The sequence below is a fragment of the Syngnathus scovelli genome, chromosome 17 (assembly GCF_024217435.2).
Source record: "Syngnathus scovelli strain Florida chromosome 17, RoL_Ssco_1.2, whole genome shotgun sequence".
NCBI lineage: Eukaryota > Metazoa > Chordata > Actinopteri > Syngnathiformes > Syngnathidae > Syngnathus > Syngnathus scovelli.
Genome location: NC_090863.1, coordinates 12,574,311 through 12,596,403, shown reverse-complemented (window position 1 = coordinate 12,596,403; position 22,093 = coordinate 12,574,311). Strand labels below are relative to the sequence as shown.

At 41.9% G+C, this 22,093-nt stretch overlaps 2 protein-coding genes across 3 annotated transcripts; one reads left to right on the top strand and one right to left on the bottom strand.

The window, feature by feature from the left end:
* The first annotated feature begins 15,357 nt into the window (after positions 1-15,357).
* zgc:153935 (uncharacterized protein LOC777611 homolog) lies at positions 15,358-17,666 on the top strand. Its single transcript, XM_049747131.2, has 6 exons — positions 15,358-15,603; positions 15,849-15,983; positions 16,211-16,342; positions 16,568-16,717; positions 16,797-16,973; positions 17,178-17,666. The coding sequence occupies exons 1-6, from the start codon at positions 15,400-15,402 to the stop codon at positions 17,295-17,297; spliced, it is 918 nt and encodes a 305-aa protein (XP_049603088.1). The 5' UTR covers positions 15,358-15,399; the 3' UTR covers positions 17,298-17,666.
* Positions 17,667-18,559: 893 nt separating this feature from the next.
* On the bottom strand, positions 18,560-22,043 carry LOC125984836 (granulocyte-macrophage colony-stimulating factor receptor subunit alpha). 2 transcript variants are annotated; one of them, XM_049747115.2, is made up of 11 exons: positions 21,933-22,043; positions 21,371-21,423; positions 20,886-20,959; positions 20,609-20,658; positions 20,371-20,525; positions 20,108-20,283; positions 19,719-19,852; positions 19,485-19,629; positions 19,002-19,107; positions 18,778-18,859; positions 18,560-18,662 (listed from the first exon to the last, which is right to left on the bottom strand). In XM_049747115.2, the coding sequence occupies exons 1-11, from the start codon at positions 22,008-22,010 to the stop codon at positions 18,588-18,590; spliced, it is 1,128 nt and encodes a 375-aa protein (XP_049603072.1). In that variant the 5' UTR covers positions 22,011-22,043; the 3' UTR covers positions 18,560-18,587. The 2 variants fall into 2 exon arrangements, with proteins under 2 accessions (XP_049603072.1, XP_049603071.1); XM_049747114.2 differs by having other exon boundaries at positions 18,778-18,866; positions 19,003-19,107.
* Positions 22,044-22,093: the final 50 nt, after the last annotated feature.

Sequence of the window (22,093 nt, the reverse complement as noted above, 5' to 3'; positions counted from 1 at the left end):
ATGACATATGTAGGTTTTTATAACTTCATGATCTGATATGTATGTGCACTTGAAATAACAAATGTTTATTGATATAGTGCCTGAATAGCATAACGACCCTTAAGGAACTGTTTAATGCATGCCTGATGTTATTCTAATTCACGGACACGGCCCAAGGTGTCTAAGAATGTTTTGTACCGTAATTTTCGGACTATAAGTCGCGTTTTTTTTTTCATAGTTTGGGGGGGGGGGGGCATGTGCAACTGAATATACTTAAGCTGACCAAAGAAGTTTGAACGTGGCCTTTTCTTAATGGAGACGTTCTGCTCTTGAGCATGGTCGCACAAAAGGCCCAGCGCTGCATTGCCCTTTCCTGAAAACAACAAGAATTGTGATTGAACTCAACCAACCTGTGTAAGTCTAGATTTTGTTTCGGTGTCTCAGTCTTTTCCTTACATTGCAAAAGAAAACAAACACGCAGGGAGTAAATTGGATAACAGCTGATTGTCTCTGGCTTTTGCCGTGAGGCACTGATAGTGCGCTTCCTAAATTGTGAACCAAATCCAACACAGTTTATGTGCGTGCTTGACTTTGGCTAGAAATCCAGCACTTTGAAAATGGGGAACAAAGTTTCGGAAAATGCTCAGTTTTATTTTTTTTTGCTTGTGAAATATAACCCAAGTCTCCCTTGTTTTTTCCACCTGTGCCTCAAAGCCGGTTTAGCAGCATGACAAAGCTAATGAACTCACCAATTCTCGCAAGAAGACAACTTGGCTTTCTTTTTCCTGGCAAAGGCAACTTGAATGATGACATTGCGCTCCATTCCCTTTGGCTGGCAAATTCTCTGAAATCTTAACATCTTAGCTGGCAAGATCTTGGCAAAACTACAAGAGGGCTGATGAGCACTTCACTATGCATTATGCGTGTTTGCTCTAAGTGGCTACATGCGTGTGTGTGTGTGTGTGTGTGTGTTAACTGAAAGGCACCAAATGCAAATAAGGTCATGTGGCCAGCTGGAGGAATCACATTGATACTTAACTCAGGCTTTACACATGTTTAACACCCATCTTAACTGAGTCGCTTTTGACGAATCCATTTGTTGTATAAGAGATGACACCCTGCTGAGAAGGTTGAAACGAGTTGACTTGTCAACTTCACGATTCTGCATTGATGTTGACGCTAACTCACCGCAAAACCACTTGTTTTTTACATCAAGACAGCAGGAGCAAGGGTGGTAAAATGTTATTTAATTTCCCAAAATGTTGAAAACATTGAATTGTTCAACCCTTACAATACAAGAAATTTGAAAATTCAAAAATTCAATTAAAAAAAAAATAAAATTTAAAACTTTAAAAGTTTTAAAAAGAATTCATGACAGTCACGTTCACTTGTAGCCGTTGGATTCGTGTGATGAATATGGAGTGTGGGACGACGAGGCGCAGGTCTGCAAGGCTTGTCAGGATGACAAACAAGTGGGTGTGGAGCTTTCTCCTCTCCTCTCCTGTCCTGTCCTGTCCTGTCCTGGCCTGGCCTGTCACTCATTTCTCAAGTGGAGGACATAGGTGGCGCGCCTCCAAACAGTGGCTGCTTTCGCCCAGGATGGAAATGGGTCTCACTTACTTTATCGATGTTTGTCTGATTTGAATGAAGATCGCAGTTGCGTTGATCAAAGGGCGCTCGCAGTGACAACTTTGCACATCTGCCATCTTTGGATTTGTGTGTGAGGGAGTGACAGAAAGGTGGAATCCATAATTTAACCAAATGCCCACCAGCTGCACACAACAATACTGATTCAACACGCTTCTCTCGAGTCTCACATGAACTACTGCTCCAGTGGGTGTTTGAACACACACACGCGCACACACACACAAGCACGGGCGCACGCGCACACAGTAAACAAGTCAACCGACCTACTGTATTTTTAATTGTTGCCTCTGCCACAAACATAGTATTGGTATCGTCTCACTTGTTTTGCCTTACGGCACACAGTAATGGTATTTATTGCATATTCCGATGCAACGGAGAGCACTCGTGCATATTCGTTTGGAAATAATAACATTGACAAGTGCTTCAGTGATGAGTGGGTTGGAGAGGACTTATTTGGTGCTTAAACTGCACCTACCAATGACTTGTATTGTGCTCCAGGCAAAGTGTGTGATATGACACCAAGTACGTGTGTGTGTGTGTGTGTGTTGCGTGCGTGCGTGCGTGCGTGCCTCAACTCCTCTGTAGCCATGAAATGGTAAGAGCAAATTTCCAAGCACACACTGTTGTCATCCTTTGTTTTCCCCTCACCTCTCTGCTTATCTCCTCTTGTGTGACATCATCTTCTTCCATCTAACATTTTGGCACGCAGGAGTCAAATTTCATCAGCCGCTGCGTGTCATTCATTCATTCATTCATTCATTCAGCATTATCCATTATCCATCTCTGTTCCACTTTGTTGGCTCCGCCTCATTTCCAGTAGATCAGACTTGTGCGTAACTTACGCATGTTCACATGTGCGCGACGCACACACCGCCGCAATCCCATTAGCTTTAATAATTCAGCAGCATCATAACATTTGCCAGAGACCCTGTCACCGCCCTCTTCCGGGGACTCCGATCCAAGATCCGCCAGACCGAGAGCAAAACATTCAATTGACCTCGGAGCTGAGCTCGCCCTGTGCCTCCTTTTCCCAGGAGACCCTGTCCTCCCATCATAAGCACTACTGACGATGATGACAGGGAAGACAGACGGAATGGAGCAAGTTGAAGAATAGGAGAGGGAGGAGGGAATAAAAGGATGGAGAGATATTTGGAGAGCTTGTGTAGGTGGGCCACGGGGCGCTGATTAGGCCCCTGGTTTGAAGTGCTCCAGTGGATGTGTGCGTACACGCGCACACACACACACACGCATTACTTCATAAGTCATTCAGTCTTCCAAAGGTTTGTGGAGTATGAGGACAGCGCAGCACGTTTAAGCATTCTGTCAGAAATGATCTGCCCTTTGAGGTAGAATATTTCCTTTTTGTTCTTCAATTCATGTGATCAGATGGATGAAGGGGAGGAGGTGTCATGCATAACAAGTCACACGTATGAGTCTGTGTATATTTGAGTTTTGTCATTCTGTCATCTTACCTTTTAAATCTTCTCACCAGCATTTAGTAGATTTTTTTTTTTTTCACATTTAGCCTCGCAGTGGTCATCAGACTTTTTTTTTTTTTCAGCAAAATGGGTATAACTATTCTCCGCCAAAAAAAGGGCAAGATACAAAGTTGTACAGGAGTTAAAACTACACTTTTGGAAAATTATTTATTCACCTCCCAGGCAGGCACACACAATAAACTGCATTTGCATATTTTAAAAGTCTTCAATGTTTACAGGTTTAATCAAATTTTTATTTTGAGCCCGGAACTAATTCATTCAATTCACTCTACATTATGCATATATATATATATATATATATATATATATATAACAAATAAATATGTGCAATACTTTTACAGCTTGAGTGTGCTCCAGACCAAAATATTTCCAAACTTTGATCACATTCAGACACTAAAAAGAGTGTAAACACTGTCTTTGGACTTCTAGTATAACTCATGCATGATCAGTAAATGGTAACATTTGTCATTTCCACAACAATACAGCCAGAGATGTTGAATTTTTTATGGCTCCCTTGGCCCCCCACAAAAGCTCCCACAGATACAAACGCACACACGTAGAGAAGCCCACAGCCTCTTGTTGGAGCTCACAGGTCATCCTCCTGTGTACAAAGCCAACTAGGACGCAGCCATGCTTAAACAACGACACCACACCTCCAACCTCGAAACTTTATGAAACATTAAGCTAGGCCCGTCCGTGTTTGCGTGCGTGCACATTTGTGCTCATACGGTGCCATGAAATATTCAGGTTCTTCTTCAGACTGATACATGGCCACCGTAATCCTTCATTCACTTGGACATAATGGGGAAATGTACGTTTTTTCTGGAGCCTTCTTCTCAACAAATAACCTTCTGGGTTATTCTTATTGGCTGACAATAATGTTGACCCACTTAACACACCTCTGAGTCACTTGGTGCGAGAAGAGAACCTTCTCAAGGATCCACCAAGGATTTGCCAAGGAGCTCAAGGGTGTCCTCACGGACATCTTCAACATCTCACGGAGCCAAGCAACTGGCTCCATACGTTTCAAAGCCGCCACAACAGAACTGGAGCGTGAGCTTTTAGCATAGGTAGCATTCACTACTGCTATATGTTCAGCAAAGTGACATGTTGATTCTTTGGGTCCTGCTATTTTTATTTTTTTGCATTTAGGTTGGAGCTCTCTAGGTATAGTGAATTGCCCAAAAAGAAATCTTTGAATTGGAAACTTCAATCCTAGTCATTGACCCCAAAAGGGTGCTGAAGAATAGTCAAATGTGAGATTAGACGAGAAAGCACAAGACACTTGTGCTGTCGAGCTTCACTACCGGCTTTTACTGTTGCTGTATTCATGTTTTCTTTTTCAATTCACTTTGTCCTTTCCACTGGGCTCAAGGCCGCTCATTGTTTGCACCACCCCTGAAGTGTTGCCAGTTTTTTTTGCATTGATGGAAACTTTTGACAAATAGATAGATAGGCTGGAATAGATTTGCAGGCAGACATAAAGGTAAGCGGATGGACAGGCAGGATGAGACAGACAGGCAAAGGTTTAACACCTTGATAGGAAGACAGGCATATACTATATGCAATGAGGAAGCAAGACAGATGGGCGCAAAAGTAAAAAAACAAAGGTAGGCAGCGAGACAGAAAGGCGAGCACGCAAGTAAGACAGTGGCAGAAAGACAGAATGACAAAAAGATGACTGACAGACAGTCCAGGGAATAGACAGACCAACAGAGGGAAAGACAGGTCAACTAAAAGTCAGAGAGACATGCAGCTTGAGAAAATGCAAGCTTGCAAGGAAGACAAATCAGGCAGGCAGGCAGGCAAGACGACAGACCGTCAGGAAGTTAAACACAGAGGAAGGAAGGCAGACAGACAGACAGACAGACAGACAAACGGAAGCGACAGAAAGACAGTAATGTGGGCCGATGGGCAGATGTGCAGAAACAAAATGCAGGAGAATGAATCTGCGCTGTGAAGAATCAGAAAGGAGAAAGGGCTTGAGCTTTTGGACACTCTCAAAACCTCAATCATCATTGGAAAATCATTGCAAAGCTGCTGAGGCAGAGGGGCACAGATTGGGGAACAAACCCCCCCCATTGAAAAGGAGACAAAGAATGGCCTTCAAAGACACACTAACAACACACAGGCAGCCGGGTGGAAGGGAGCTGGAGCTAAGACGGGGTGGGGTGGGGTGGGGGTGGGGTGGGCGCCCCCCCCCCACCCCCCACCCATCCACACACACACATGCCTGAATACTTCCCACTCCTCCTGTCCAACCTTTGTCTGCATTTATTGCTCCTTGTGTGTGTCTGTGTGTGTGTGAGTGAGACTGACTTTGCCATTGTGACTGAATGCACCATTAGTGATTCATTTGTGTGTAGTTAACCATTGTAAAGGCAAGGCAACATTTGATTTGTCCCAAGCCAAAACCCGAGCATATGGCTCCTCTTTCTCTACCCATCTTCCGCCCCTCAGTCCTCCTCTTGTGTCTCCCATTCGACCCCAAGATTGTTGTCTTTCTTCACTCTCAGAGCAGCTTTCTAGTTGGATCATTATTTTGCAACATGTTTGGTATCTGTGTAGAATTGCAAGCCTACGTACAGCACATGTGTGCGTGCGTGTGTGTGCGTTGGAGGTCGATGGGGACAGTCGGCTTTGGCTGTCAGCTACAATCAGACCTCACGTGTGCCTGTAATGTTGTGTATTGTCGGGACACATCACTGGAGGAGCTTCTGAGACATCCATTAAAGTTCAAAGCAATTTATCACTATCCAACTCTCCATCCCTGCCTCCCATTTCGCCCCTTCCCTCCTCCTTCTCCCCACACTGCCACAATCTCATCCTTCTCCTCGCCTCATTCCACCCTCACTCCTCTCTCTCCATCCATCACTTGAGCTCTCCAGTGTTTTGCCATAACTTGAATTATAATTTGAGTAGGATTCGTTGCGATGACCCAAGCAAACATTGTGATGCAGAAAAGGAGGTGAAGATCAGGTGGTTTGATTGATGGTCAAAAATACAAAACTCTCGTGCAGTGCCACCATGGAATGCTTTGTTCAAAGCAACCTATGAACTGCCCAGAGTGACAAAAGAACCTGAGAATGGCCCTAATCTCAAATGTCCCTTCAGGCACCACCCTATCAAGTTCGGCTCTTTTTAGCAGCCGACAAATCGCAATAGCAATCTGCTCAAAGACAGAAAAAGAAAAAGCTCCCTGTGTCTTTACAGCTTGGAGTGATGAAAAGCTAGAAAAAAAAAAAAGAATATTTTAGCGATACACATATTTTAGATGCTACACGATGATAACTGCAGACAGACGGGTGAAATATTTAAGTCAACCTTAAAAAATGACAGCTCTCAAAACGCACGTTCAACATGCACACAAGGTTACATTCAGCCTTGTTTTTAATCAGTGAGATTTTGCAAATGGCCTCAGGCTTCTCCCAGGGATTAATTAGCGATGTGGCTCCACCATAGGAAATAAACACACATACACCAGTATCGGTGTGGCATCAGCAACGCAAAAAAAAAAAGAAAGTGAGTGAGTGGATTTTCAACTGTGATTGAAAAAGTTTTCACGTAAAAGGAAAATAACACTGCGACTTGATCTCTGTCCTCGCTCTCTGGCCTTTACACAATGTTACTGAGTTTCCACTTTCTTTTTCCCTCGATCTGTCTTTGTGTGTTTCTCTCTTTCGCTCACACACACACACACACACACACACAGGCGGCGTAATGTGTTGACAGCCTGTGCGCAAGTGAGAGCAGAAGGATGACGGCCTAAGAGAATACCTCAGGCTTTTGTACAATGCACCTTAATGTGCGCACACACACACACACTGGCACACATTCTGGCTGTGTAAACCAGAGAGATTAGCAGCTCATTACCATACCACAGGGGGGCTGTACACGAGGGTTGACGTGGTTCTGTCTGTCTGTCTGTGTGTGTGTGTGTGTGTGTTTTTCCTGTGTCTGTCGGTGTGCGCGTGTTGCCTACATGTGTCGTACCTCCGAGCATTGTGAGCATGTGTCCTAACGACAACTGTTGGGTTATTTGTCAGTTTGGGCCACAATGTCTCTAATCAGGAGGACAGCAAAGTAAAGCAGCGAGCGCAGAGAATGACTGAATACGTTTTAATCACGTAGACAATGATCAGATGAAACCGATTCTCCCCCTCGTTAAAGCTGTGACAGCGAATTTGCGGCAAGGAGAGCGGCAACACCTGGACAGATGGAGAGATGATCCAGATTTGCTGTTTGGATTTAGGGCGTGATGTTTTTTTCATTTTTCTATTTGAATTAGAAAAGAGACAGTTTTCTTTTGTTTTAGCAGCGCAGATTGACTGCAGCAAGGGTGTCCAAAATTCGGCTGGGGGGCATTTGTGGCCTGCTGCATGTTTTTTTGTGGCCAGATTTCCTAAGCTCAGAAGTGTGGAATTTTTGTGAGGTTAGTTTTGCCCAGGCATACTGTATGTACGAAAACATGACATCATACACAGCCATACTTGCTTTGTGATTTACTGCAGCCCCTTTTAATGTTGCTCTTGGCAGGCTCCCTGAATAGTTTTCTTTTCTTCACTTTTGGATGGACATGCCGTGCTTGCAAATGTCACATTTGCGCCACATTTTCTTCACTCTAGATGATGAGTGTCTTTAACACTGAGTAAAAGTGAGCTCAATCAGTGTCTGGGATTGGGATGAATTGTGGTCAAATTGAAAGCTTCCACTGTATTTGATTTTGCTTAGTGCTACTCAGCAAACAATCACGGCTACCTTTTCTTGATTGAAAATGCATTCACTTATCCATCAAGGCATGCCCCTAATAATCATCATCTTTGTTGTACGTACGTACTGCAGAGAATATTGTAATTATTCCTGAAAATTCCGCCCTCTCCCTCGAAGTCAATACAACGTTCATTTGTATGTTAGAAATCATTTTCTAATTGTCTCACAGGTTTAACCGCAAGCTGGTGGATTCACAATGACGCTTTTTATGAGCATTTGCGTGGCGGATGCTTCAGGTTTGCACACAATGCTGACCAAACTCATTTTGGTGTTACAAATCATGCTCCTGGCTGCACCTGCCGAAGTAGGATTTAAAGAAAATGTACACTTGCATCAATGAATGTGTCTGGAGGGAAATGTTCAACTTAGTCAAGTAGCTGACTCAGGGAAACCATATGCGAATACTTTGCATGCATTTGCAGAATGAAGAGAAGCAGAAAATGGCACAGTTGAATGCTCTAAACTTGAAGTCAATAATAACAGTGGCTTTCTTCCGCCAATGCTCCCTATCCTTGGCATCTGTGTTGAATCACAAAGATTAGCAATTTCACCGTTTTAAAAAGCAGAATACTGTCAGCGAACAAAGAAATGCCTCAGCCAAAATGACCTCATACAGTGAAAAGTCACATCTCATCTGCGGTTCTACTGCAAACTTGAGCTGCTGCTGCTTCTTCTTCTTCCACTAGTCAATAGCCCATAGGAAGAAATAAGCAGTGGAAAATCCTGTTGCCAAGGTCAAGAGAGAATGCTTGATGCAATTGCTTTATCAACTGAAGGCTTCATCACCTCAGACATCCTTTATGGTGCATATAGGCAAAAAAGAATGGGGCAACAGTCAAGAGCAGTAGCAAAACATTTGGCATGGAGTCTCACTCAGTGATTGTAGGCGAGCAGTCTTTTAGTTTTGTTGTAAACTCAAAACATTTGGGTTTTATGAAGAGAGACTTAGATTTTATTTAGAACATAGACCTTGGAACCCTTGTTTTTTTTTTTTGTTTTTTTTTTTTGCATGTGAGCAAAAGTATTGGACCACTTGTGATTTGTAGCCTAGCAATTATGTTGCAGTGCTGGATGTCTATGCTAGCTAGCTATTTTTCCCAATTTTGGTTTTGCTTGCGCAACACTACATTTTGCACTGTCCTGATCGAGAAATAAAACACAGATTTACTGAACAGGCATCAGATGGGAAAGAAGGAAACAACAAACGGAGCTGCGACAACAGAAACCTTTAAACATTAAAATGTACACACAATGGAATGACCGGGGACGAGTCGTGACATTAATAATAAATAATTAGGTCCTTTTTTTGAGTTCGGTGCGTGTTATTTGAAAAAGAGCTGTAGTGGAAATTTACCAGAAGAGACCGCAGGATGTAATCGGTGAATAATGTATTTGTCTTCAAACTGTGTGAAGTAGAATTTGACCCATTATCCAAGGTTATTCCTCTATGCCGTAATTGTCAACAAATGTTTATGTGATCTTGAGTCTTCTATAAGTGCCCCCGCTGGCATTCTGCTAATCACAAGACTTTGCATTTGTTGCACACCCTGCAAGCTGTTTGACACAAGCGCTCCTCTTTCATGCATAAAATGAACATTTTACTTCTGGCTTTATTACGTGATTGCCACAACAATCCCTCTTCTAAAGAGAATATAGTAAATCTTCAATAATGGGTTGGGAACTGATTTAATAATTCGAACATTTTCTTGTGCATTAGGAAGACATAAGAGGCAGAGGACAATAGCTTGCTTCACTGACAAGTGGAGGCAAACAACGCTGTTGACAACAACAGACATATCCGGGAGCACAACTGTTTGAAAGCTGACAATCAGTGACTTTCTGCTTTTCAGAGGAAAATGGAACCCAAGCACGGAGCTCTATTCAGACTTATAAAACCAAATGCCGTGTGTGTTCATGCAGTGTGTGTGTGTGCGCGTCCGTGTGTCTCACTCCAAGACACATGCTCACGGCACACCTCTTCACAATCAGAAATCAGTGGATGGCTGCAGAGAGAAAAGAGAATTCATTAAACTCAGCCACCCACGCTGGGCGGCACAAGAGACGGGGGGTAGAGCGAAGGAAGGCGGGGAAGATGATGAGGAGGTGGATGGTGATGGTGATGATGATGATGATGATGAGAGAAAGGGCAAAGCCAGCCAGGAAAGAGTGTTAGAGAGAGGGAAATGAGGGAAAGGGAGAAGTCGAAATGTTAGTTATAATGCATTACAAAGCAGGCGTGGAAGAAGGTGTGTGTGTGTGTGGAAGTCCATCAAAATAGCATGACAACCTTTGACCAATCATGGCTTACCTCACAGAGAATGTCACATTATTGCCTATTTAGTTTTCTTTCATATGTGTGTGAAACCTTGCAAATGTTGATTCTTCTCATATACTACATCGACATTTTGGTTGACATTTGAGCATGGAAGTTGACACACAAGATTTGCTTCCACGGGCCGCATAAAATGACGTGACGGGCCGCATAAAATGACGTGACGGGCCGGATCCGACCCTCGGGCCTTGAGTTTGACACCTGTGCTCCGATGGCACTCGAACACTAATATGACATTGGGGTATGTTGACTTGTAGAATGGGTCGTTTGAAAGCAGCCGTCCAATCTATTCCTATTTGCAAATATTGACCTGAAAGCGACGTCCATCGTTTCATCCTCATCCCGGACCTAATCCACGCAGCGCTAATCTGGTTAACTGGAGCTGTTTGCGAAATGAACAAAAGCCTAATCTAATTCCCATTTAGCACTAATTAAGAGATTATTGACCTCATCCAATTATCATCACCATCAAGCTTCATCAAAAGGCAAACAACAAATTCATGAATTGAACTTTATCACCAGCCTGTCATTATGTGTGAACTCGCACATACACACATGTGCGTACACATACGCACCAGCTAAAGTGTTTTACTGTCCAGAATGTCAGCAGTCATCTTCCAACACCATGGCCTGTCACAGAATGAGAGAATGTCAGAATGCATCTGAAGTGTGTGTACGTGCATGCACGTGTGTGTTAGAAAAAGAGTGATTGGTAGGCTGTATATATATTGCATGTATTAGAATGAGAGAGAGCGAGAGAGAGCGAATGAGAGAGAGAGAGAGAGAGAGAGAGCGAGAGAGTCCGAGAGAGAGGGAGAGAGAGAGGGAGAGAGAGAGCGAGAGAGAGGGAGAGAGAGAGCGAGAGAGAAAGAAACCGAAGCTAAGGGATGGAGGAGGACAGGGGAGGGTTTGTCCTTGAAGGAGGACAGAGGTGTTCAGCTGGATCTAATGTGATGGAGGAAACAACTGGAGCACACACACGCACACACACACACACACACACATGCTGCATTGCTTCTCAGATTTAAAAAAAAAAAAAAAAAGAACATTTAATCCATCTGACTAAATGTGTTTGTCCCGTTGCAGCCTCCACAGAGCAGTCTTTTTCTACTCGTGGCATTGAACAGCAATAGCCTGGCCCCGTCCCAATTGGTCTCTGCAAAGGTCCTCGGCATCATCATCATCATTATCATCACTAGCAGCGCCTCTCGATGCACCAGCACATGATCAAAGACAAGCGTCTCAATCTTCTTCCCTCAGCACAGAGCCGTTGTGGCATCTTGGTCCTGCCATAATCCTCTCATTGATCTATTTCACAGAGTTCAGTGCGTCGGGCCTTCTGGGTTGAGGGTTAAAGATGCCGAGGAATGTCTGCCAGAGTTTGCTGCACTGAGTGCCAGAGCTTGTTAAGGCCCGACCGAGCGAGCGAGCGAGCTAGCTGTGTGTTGTCCTTTCCGCAAATTGTTTTCAATATATTCTGAATTGATTTTATTCTTGCATTGTTTTATTCTTTTGGAAGCGCATTCATTGCTTTCGTATATACTCTCAGCAGAAGCAATTAAAATTTATTTCCAATGCAATATCGCTGCATGAAATATGGGGACAAATTAATTCACCTTATTCCTTTCTACCCTTTGAAGTCCGTAAGGGGAAATTTAGATGCAAAGGCACAAAGAGAGGCTGGAAGGTGTGGATGAAAGTGGGAACAATAGAGCAGTCATTACCTCAGCTCAGCCAACTGCAGACCTCCTGCCACTCCATATCGCCATCTACTGGTGGCTTGAAAAACTGCAAGAACGTTCTGCTTTTTCTGCTTCCTTGACATCATGTGCTGCTGATAGAATAACTGCCACATGCAATTAACTCCAAGGTAATTTATACATTGTTGAATATTTTTGACAAAACCAGGACAGCTTTATTTAAAAGCATATACCAAAAAGGTCGACTGTTGTTTTACAAATTGAAAAGTATGTACATGAAGAGACGCACTTGGCTAAACAATATACATAGTATATGCAAGATAATCATGTAAATCTGGAGAAAAACAATGTTCGGGTCCAAGATGAGGATACATTAGCATTCCAATCCTTCAGTCATGCGGGTCCTCACATACGTAAACTGTGTGGTGGGTAATCCTTGCTTGTTGTTGTTGTTGTTTTTTTCCCCTTCATAAACACAACAAACACTCATAGGCCACCTCACAAACATAAACACCCACTCGCACTCCTCCGTCTGAAACCGCATGATTTCTCCAAGCTTCTTGTGCACACACACACAAAGTGCACTGTGAAATTGGGTCAGCAGCGGAGAGTGGGCTTTAATGCTGAGCACATACGCTCCCTAAAACTGATCTACATATTCATGTGGGTGGCTATCAAAATGACACACACTCACACACACACGCATTCGTATGAAAACATGCACGTACATAAATAACTACATGCATGGACACATTGTCCCAAACTTAGCCATCCCACGCACGTGCCCACATGTGCGCACACACACACACATATGCAAATGCCCGCACAAGGACAAGTAAGCACAAAGACTCACGGAATGTCACAGATATTGCAACTGTCAGCATTCTTCACAGGGCATGTATGTTCTTCCCATTCTAATTTTGGGGCCTAGATGAGCTCCTTCTGCCCCTGCAGTCTATCTATCACCCACACTTATGTATCTTGTGCCATTGGCAAAAACAGCAAGGTGAGGTCCTGCTAAATTTCCAAATACCTTTGTGAAGAGTCACAAAAACCTGTAACGCCGATTTTGCTCAAGTAAGTTCAGGAGGGAGACGGAGCAAAATGAGATGCAATGAGAGACGCCGAGGTATCTTCCTGAGGATATACTTGTCAAAAAACAGATTTCTGACTACTTTTTTTGCCAGTGGCTTCCTTTGACAAAGCGTTTTAGACTAGATTGCAGAAGGAAGGAGGCTCGTGCTGGTAGGTGAAAAGTGAAAGGATGTAACAAAGGATTCAGCAGGCAGATAGCTCTGACAGCCACTTGGGGCGGTGGGGGGGTATTGGATGGAGGAAAAGGGTGGGGTGGCACTCTCTTTTGAAGGGAGGGATGGTCGGGTGTGTGCGTGCATGTGTGTTTGGGGACCCGCGCAGTGAGGACTGAACATTGTGATTTATTTCAGAATACTAATGTGGCTTTGATCTCGTCTGCTTAAGAAACACCCTGCTGGGACGATGGGACTGCTGGGCACACATTCACCTCTCTCTCTCTCTCTCTCTTTCTCGCTCTCTCTTTCTCTCTCTCGCTCTCTCTCTCGCTCTCGCTCTCGCTCTCGTTCTCTCTCTCTCACTAATACATGCACACAATATATATATATATACACAGCCTACCTATGATCCCAGAACAGCACTCATATGCATACACGCCCTCAATGGCTCACATAAACACACTCCGAGGCATCTAATCTACTTTAACTATCTTCAAATCCTTAGAGATCCAATTACAAAGATAGAGGGGTATTTGTTTTTCCCGGTGCATCCTAAAAGACTCATTAAATTTTCATGTAGCGCTAAAATTATGTGATACATCACAAATGTCTTTTCATTTTCATAATTTAAGGGGAATATGTTTAAATGGTGCCTTCTGTTATTGTTTAAATCAGATACAGTGATCAAAGGTTCTTACCTTTCTTGCTTTTTTTGGGGCATCATTCCAGTCACGGTGATGACAAGGATCCAGTTTATCGGGACGCAACAATCAATCAAAGACCCACTAAAGCTTAGACACTTGCGATTCAAATTTGTACCCAGGAGGAATAAAAGATTTCCAGGCCCATTTTTACCTTACATATCTGGCTGGTCACTTACAACACCGGTGTCAAAGTCAAGGCCCGGCCGGGTGGCCGGATACGGCCCGCCGCATCATTTTATGTGGCCCGCGAAGACAAATTGTGCATCAAATTACTAGAATTGCAAATTGTCTTCACTTTTAATAATACCTACGTATTTTTCTAAATATTTGACCAGTTTGATTTGAAAACGAGCTATTTGCCAGTTTGTTTTGTGGCTTTTACTGTTTATAATATGAGGTGCTCATGAATTTATTTGGGTTGACAGTCATAATGGCCCTCCGAAAGAAGCTAGGACTACAATGCGGCCGGCGAAAAAAACGAGTTTGACTTACTACCTTGAAAAAAGGACTGCAGATTACAACAAGTGCTAGCAGTGAGCTAAGTTCATTGCCCTTACTTCTGTGTGAATACAACTGCGTAAACACAACGGAACACACACAATAACAAATTCCGCTCTCGTGTCCCTGACCTGTTCGTAGCTCGAACACTCCCGAGCTCAGGAAGAATAGATGATAATTTACTGGAAGAATAGTTTAGGCTATTTCGCATTAGCCTGACAAGCCAGACTTAATGCTAAGGAAATTGGTTAGAGCTTACAAGTGATCAAAATATGCGCAACGTGGAATGTCTGTGCTCTCTCCTTTTGTGTGATTTTAGGTTCGATAAACGCATTCAAAGCTTTGCAAGAAATTGACTTGCGGACTAAGAAACACTTGAACCAGGCCTGAGCTGATCACAAATGCGTTTATTGGACAAAAAAGGACTCACAGAATTGTCCCGCAGACTAAAATGGAACACTTTCAAGCCGCCCTGCTTCCGATTGGTCGGGAATTCACCTTTCTTCATGTGTGTAAGAAACAACATACAGTGATATGTGACTTGAAAAACATGATTTCTAATCGCGCCACAAATATGATATATGTAAGACCAAGGCTAAGCGACATTGAAGAACATTCATGTCCTCGCTAGATTTACAATTGTGTCAAAAGTGTGACCTGCAAGGCCAGACTGTTCCCACGCTTACTGGATCAAATTATTCTTACATTGTTTTGTTTTTTAACACAAGTATATATACTTCTACCCGAGTAGTGTGTTTTACCTCGTCTCACAACCGAATCGTGCAGGTTGACCTGCGCATCTTATACGAAACAATACAATTCAACATAATAATTGCGATTTAGTTTTAAGATGATTGCTTTTGTATACAAACACAAATCTAAGCGTTTTCATAGTAAAAAGGTGGTCAAGAGTGCCGTCTACCGACGAGATGCGTGACTGCAGGTGAGGGGGCGGAGCTTATTTTCTTCTTCCTCGTCCATTTTGCAAACGGGTTTATTTGAAGAAAGCGGGAAGACACAATGTGTCACGGATACCTTGAAGCGCGTCTCAACGACAGAGAATACGCAAATTGGCTCAAAGCAGGACAATGTCTGTATATCCTGAAAGACGTTCTCCATAACTTCACCAATGAGCAGATGCAAGGTTTTCACCAAGATTTGCTCCTTAAGAATCCTTCTCTCCGTGAACAATGCCGACGATCATGCCAGTCCGTGGACATTAAGGTGCGAAAACACGTCCTGCTTCGTTACTTTTAGCGGTGTCCAAGACAAAGGGAAAGTTTTCAATAGACTTAGTCAAAGTACTCCGGCGCTCTATGTTTACGAGTAGAGCTCTATGGCTTGCTCGAACGTGGACTATTGATTATTCAGGTGAAGTACAGATAACCGCAGAATCTACCTTAGTACATTATGAATGTATTTGTACGTAGTTACTTTTACAATTGAAATCATGTAAAACACTTGTGCAGCGTTCCAGGGCATGTGGCCCGTGTTTAGACTGGAGGTCTGAGATTCTCAAGCACCACAGACGACCTGATTCCATTCTCAACTGGGACAACTGCATTCCTTCTGTGTGGAGGACATGCCACTGGGAGTTGGCTAAGGTACACAACATTTAAGGAACATAGCAGAAGCTGACTTTGACTTTACACGACCTGATTCCAATGAACTTGATCTGATGTGTAAAATGATTTATTGTCTATTTTGCTATCTAATGGAAGCACTTTTTATTTTTATTTTTTTGTAACTGCTTTATCACATGTTGCTCTCCTAGATATAAATAGTATTCTACTACTAACCAATACTATTCTTTTGCCATATGTCTTTCCAGGCTTACATGCCACGAGGTCAGCGCTGTGTGAATGCACATCAGTGTGATCCTTCTGCTCTGCTCAACCTCATCAACTTCTGTGACTGCTTTGCCTCTGTAAACTCAGATGAAAGTTTATCTCGTGTGAAAAAGGTTAGCAGCCGTAATATGCCGGTTAATAAATAGCACTTGGATTTTTTTTTTCATGTTTTATGAAACCCCAATGTAAAGTGCCACTCTAAAATGATACATTCTTACGTGTTCCATTTTTTTTTTTTTCCCGTTCCATTTATGTGCAAAACTGGAGCTGCGTCGTGTACACAGATTCATGTTGTGAAAGTTGTTTAGATACTGTCTCAACAATTGGTTGTGTTGCAGCTGATCCAATGCAGGAATTATCTCATGCATTCTGCTGACCAACATGTACCGGATGAATGGATGAAAAACTTCAAGCTTGCACTGCAACAATTTGTATGGCTGTTCAAAGAAGTAAGCGGGATGCAATCGGCTGAAAAGCGCATAACTTCGGTGAGCATGTTTGCATTTGGGCAACGCTCTAGCAATTTAACGAGTGTTACACTCAGCACCTAACAAGGTTCTGTTTCAGATGCTGGCTCTTGACTTGACAATATCTTTGACTGACACTGTGGACTATACCGGCGAGGAAATACAGACTGAGTCTATGTTTGACGATGTAACCCCTGAAGTAATCACCAAATGGGAGGCTGACTTGATACGAGAGATGCTGCGGGAGTTGCAGCAGATGGCTGAAGATGAAACAATGGTGAGAAAAGTCAATCGGAATTCAGCATAGCTCAATCGTGAAAGTTTCATTTCTACATGGGGATTTTGGTTTTAGTGTCCTGCAAATGTTTGAAACAACTCAAATTCAGTACTGTGGGTAGTTTGCTCTCCAGATTCATATTTTCTTAAATATATATGTATATAGTATATGAATAATCATAGCCACTCCTATTTCTTTTCCCAGGATTCCAATCAGCTGAAGATGCTGGACAATTTCCTACAGAAAAATAAAGATCTGAATGAGATGTTTTCTCCAGAGCTGCAAGCCATCAGCACGTTGGGGGGTGGACAGAAGAAGATTTGACAAACTGCCAGGGATGATGAGACGTCTGATTGTCCGACAATCTCTAAATTGGGTTTGTATGTACTTTATTTCTAATTGGGAATTGGGCAAGCGCAGTATGTGCTTGGAAGAACTGAAAGCCTAACGGTCATAGGTACATTCTTGAATTTGAATGATTTAAGTGGTTCCTTTCTTTTATTTGCTAGCATTTTTCTTGCACTACCGTTTATATTGTATTTATTTTTGTCCCATGTATATTATGCAAGAAATGGTGCACAATACAAAGCATTTCTTAACTAATGCTAAAATCCAAAGCAAAAGATATGCTGGAAAAGTGTCCTTTTTGTAAAATGCATTCATTGTAAGAAAATGTGGCCAAATATTGGCACATATAATCCATCCATTTTTAGGCTGGTGGTCATCAGGTGATCACAAGGAAAATATAACCTATATATCCTGATTTTTTTTTTTTTTTTTTTTTTTCTTTTCTTTCCCTCTGATGTAATATGTTCCTTGGCACAATCAAATTTGACAAACACTGGGCAAATAGTGCCTGATATTCTTTTACAAAGTAGTTCAATGATCTCAGAGCGCATTCATCAAGTGGACAAAGTGAACACGAGAAGAATAACGCAGTACAAGGGCATCCATCGCTGGTGTTCTGTCTGTCAGTTGTGTCAAATTACAAACGAGTATCAGGAGCAAAAAAAAAATCTCTGCTGACAGGATTATAAAAGAGACGTCGCTGCTTTAAATCATTTTGACTAATAATGTCTCAGCATCACCAACCGCTTGACCTTGGAAGTACAGTATTGTCATTTCAAATTCCTGGTATGACGACAGAACCGGTGTTTTAGCAAAACAGAATCTAGGAAAATATGCCATTTATTATTACAGAAGCACATTTGACTTTGTGACGCTGATAATTGATCTGACAGTGTCAGTGTTGTGTACTGCGTTGTTGTCGTCGTCTCTGCTGTGCATCTCGTGTTTGCCAACATGTCACTTTTACTATGCTCGCTCCATCATTTACCCCTCTGGGCATACCAAGTTGTAAATGATCTTGCAGTCCGTCCTTCATATCTGGAACACCAGTATGTTTTTGCCCATCAATATGTCACTAGTTCCTCTCTTTGTAGTCATTTTATGTTTTGTTCTAATAAGGTGGTTAGCATTTCGAGTATCATATTTCCAGACTCAAGGCAAGCCTGTCTGAACGGGCTTTTAAAAATGTAATTTAATTTAAAATCCAAAAGTATTCCATTAAATGAAGCAGAAAATAATTGTTTGATTCATGACATTAAAATGACTTTAATGACTTTTCTCTGCATCCTCCACCACTGTAATCTCCTCTTCATATTTCACAGATGGAGAAGGATGATAAAACTGTAAAAAAGAATATTTTAATGAAGAAAAAAAACAACAGTTATTTTCTTGATTATTGCATGTGTGGAGGGATTCATTGTGCAACAAGTGCGAACAAGCGTAGCCATATCCTTACATTGAATGCGTTGTTTTCCTCCAGAAAATGTTTGTACTTTAATGGGGGACGAGGAATTGTGGGATACAGAACCTGTGCCACCCTAAAACGAAAACAAAAAAAGTGCGTACGTGCGTTACGTGAATTTCCAAACAAATAAATACGTTTTTCAGTCGAGAAGTGAGAAAAACAATCGGGCCAGGCAAATCATTTCAGAGTGACACTTTAAAACCAAGACGCAGTACCTGTGATTGCGGACCAACAACAGCAGAGTCAGAAGGATCATAGGTATTCCAATTGCGATTGCGACGATTATCGTGATGTTGAACGTGTAAAAAGACTGTTGTATTACTGTGAAGAAGAAAAAAAAAAGCGTTAACTGCACTCTGAACTGAGCTGATTACGTTTATCTTTTATTATTTTAATGTTGCTTATTATGGCTTACAGCTTAAGAAAACTCCAAAATGCCATAATCAGCAGTATTAAAATAATAAAAGGCTTGCAATAATTCAGTTGATTTGTAATGAATCCAGAATGGATGACATTTTTGTTTTTTTAATTGCATTACAGAAAATAAAGAGCTTTATCACAATATTCTAATTTTCTGAGACAGTCCTGTATAGTGTTGAAAATGTGTTCAGAATTCAATACACCTTAAATAAAATCAGACCATCCCCCCTGGTAAGGTGTATAAATAATATTTTAAGGTAGAATGACTTGATACTCACTGACAGTGTCACTCCAGTCGCTCCATAATTGTGACCCTGAACAAGTAGACCTTTTCCTGGTTCTGACTTTCACACTGTAGGTGGAAGCTAGATTGGCATTTGGCATTGTATGTGACAGCTCGCAACATTGGATTTGTGTTTGTTCCTGTTCACCGATGAATCACAGCAATTTAAACATACAGTATAGTGCGTATTTTATGTCGGGAATATTATTTCGAGGACAGTATAATTTACCTGGTTGCCCACAGCCAACTGGTATTCAAAGCACACGGAGCGGTAGTTAGCACGTCCGCGGGGCTTGTCCCAGGTCACCACTAGGTCTTTATCTTTGACTGAAGCAGAAATGTTTCCAGGTGGAGGTAAGACCTCTGTCAACACAATGAAAAAATAAAAACAGTTTCATCCAGGAACAACTCACTTTAATACATCATCAATGTAAATACCTCCTCCCAAAAGTTTCGACTTTTATTTTTCGCACATAAAACAATGAATTAGTACCAAGTTAGCAGTTTTGTGATTATTGTATTTAGAACAGATTTTTCAGAATAAAACTAATTTGTCATAAGTTCCTAAATCATACTATATTTTTGAAATTGTTTTCAAAAAGCAGAATTGTCTATTACCCATCATTTCAGTGTCGTACACATAGCTGTAGACGGCCCACTGATGGTGCAGGGACACATTGAATTGAATGATCACATACAAGCACTCGTATTGCTTCAGAGCAATGCACGTTGATCCAGAATGTTGTTTTGATATAAGATGAAGGGGCTGAACTGTGCTGTTATTATCACAAATGCTGCAAGGAAAGTCAGATACAAAACGCAAAGGCGTCAACATTTTGATTCATGTTCATTACACCATTGAGTAAAGTTCAAATACAAACCTGATATGAACATAAAGTTGAAACTCCTTATCTAAAGTGGGGAAGATCCACGAGCAGTTGAGTAGATTTGTTGGATAAAGGAAGCAGTTAAAATTATTATTCTCTTCAATATCCATAAAGTTATGCTCATGCAATGAGGAACTCAACAGTTGGAGCTGGAGGAGGGGGGGGGGGGCAAATGTAAGCAACTTGGATTTGCACAGAATAGAACTTGGAAGTTCAAGCGTGTATTTCATACATTGCCGATGGATTTTTCATCCTGACAGACTTCCGCGTTGGTGGTCTCCGCTGAAAAGGAATACGGATGCAGTACATCAGATGAACTTTGTATTTTTGGATTTGCACCGCGGGGATTACTGTTTAAATTGTTGTCCCTTTCTTCTGGCAGCGAGGCCATAATGGTGAATTGACTCCGGCCGGGATGGTAACCACCATTAAATGATTTTGTGTGCGTGCGTGTGTGCATGAATGCGCATAGTTTGTGACCGTTTTACGAGTGATCAAACGTTATCTACCACTTTGAAAGGCCCATAGAATCAGCAGACTGCAGCAAACTAGTGGATGAAGCGGACACACCTTCATTGCCAACCTGCAAGTGCACACATGCCAACAAACATAAGCAAGCAAAGAAAAAGAATAGCTGTTCATAAGACTCAAGACATACTGTGATTAGCCAATGCAAAATAGTTTCCTGTCTTTTCAAACTTCCTCTTTGTGTTTACAAAAAAAAAAAAAAGCTGTCATTTGGTAAACTGCTTGATAAATCCAAAGGCATTTCGATAGACATTTGAGCTGCTATAGCCTTCCTGTTACTGTCAAATGTTGGTTCAAGTGACATAAACAAATAGTCCCATCTTGCATTGTTCAAAAACAATAGAGCTTTGTCAACAGTCATTTGACTTAACTCCTCAAGCAGTGATAAATAAGGACGTATGGCAAATATCCTTTATTGCCTTTTTAAATGTGAAAATATAAAGATAACTTAAGAAAAAGTTCTTACCTCCCACTTTGTTGATATTCCTTTGCTCTCTGTCTGAAGACAATGACACATTTCTGAGGAAAGAAGAAGTATGATGTCACAAGCCGTTCATGAGCTTCAGGAAACCGCCTGTTTCTTGAGTGCAACATTTTTACAAGTACAGTATTTGAATGTGGTACAAAAAAATTAACCATGCAAACATGTGAACCAAACACATATGTGATCAAATTCCCATTCAAAAAGGTTTAAAATTTAGACTAACTTGTCTACATCATCTTATTCCGGATTGATGTGTAATTCACGATTCAGATTATATGGACTAACTAACGTGTTGGCACACCCAGTATGTGAAAATGGACAGATGGGTTTGTTTGTTTGTTTGTTTTTTCCAGTCATTTCTGCATGTTTGGAAAACATTCTCTCCCAAATAAGGTCGGTGTGCCTAAAAATTGTGAAGCGAGGCAAAAGAGATTTCCATATATACAATTTATGGATAGATGATAATGAAATAAAATTTGAAATGACATTTTACAAATACGATGAGCGTCAAGTCGGTTATTTCCAAATTGGCCTGCCCACTCACACGCAGCTTTACGGCACTCGATCCCCGGTTGCCGTGACAACGCTTGACAACTCGTCTGTCGTCTGTTCTCTGAAGCATAAAAGAGGCTTTCCAGCGGAGAAGAGAAGCCCAAAAGACCTGCACACAATGTTGACCACAATTAGTGTGTCGTAACGCTTGTC

Bases quoted from the DNA above. Each gene is read 5' to 3' on its own strand.
- LOC125984836 (XM_049747114.2), bottom strand. From the start codon at position 22,010: ATGCTTCAGAGAACAGACGACAGACGAGTTGTCAAGCGTTGTCACGGC. The intron at 20,659-20,885 runs GTAGATAACGTT...ATTCCTTTTCAG, and splicing joins TCTATGGGCCTTTCAAAGTG to CGGAGACCACCAACGCGGAA. The intron at 19,853-20,107 runs GTAATAGACAAT...TTGTGTTGACAG, and splicing joins GTACGACACTGAAATGATGG to AGGTCTTACCTCCACCTGGA.
- zgc:153935 (XM_049747131.2), top strand. From the start codon at position 15,400: ATGTGTCACGGATACCTTGAAGCGCGTCTCAACGACAGAGAATACGCA. The intron at 15,604-15,848 runs GTGCGAAAACAC...ACACTTGTGCAG, and splicing joins GCCAGTCCGTGGACATTAAG to CGTTCCAGGGCATGTGGCCC. The intron at 16,718-16,796 runs GTGAGCATGTTT...GTTCTGTTTCAG, and splicing joins CTGAAAAGCGCATAACTTCG to ATGCTGGCTCTTGACTTGAC.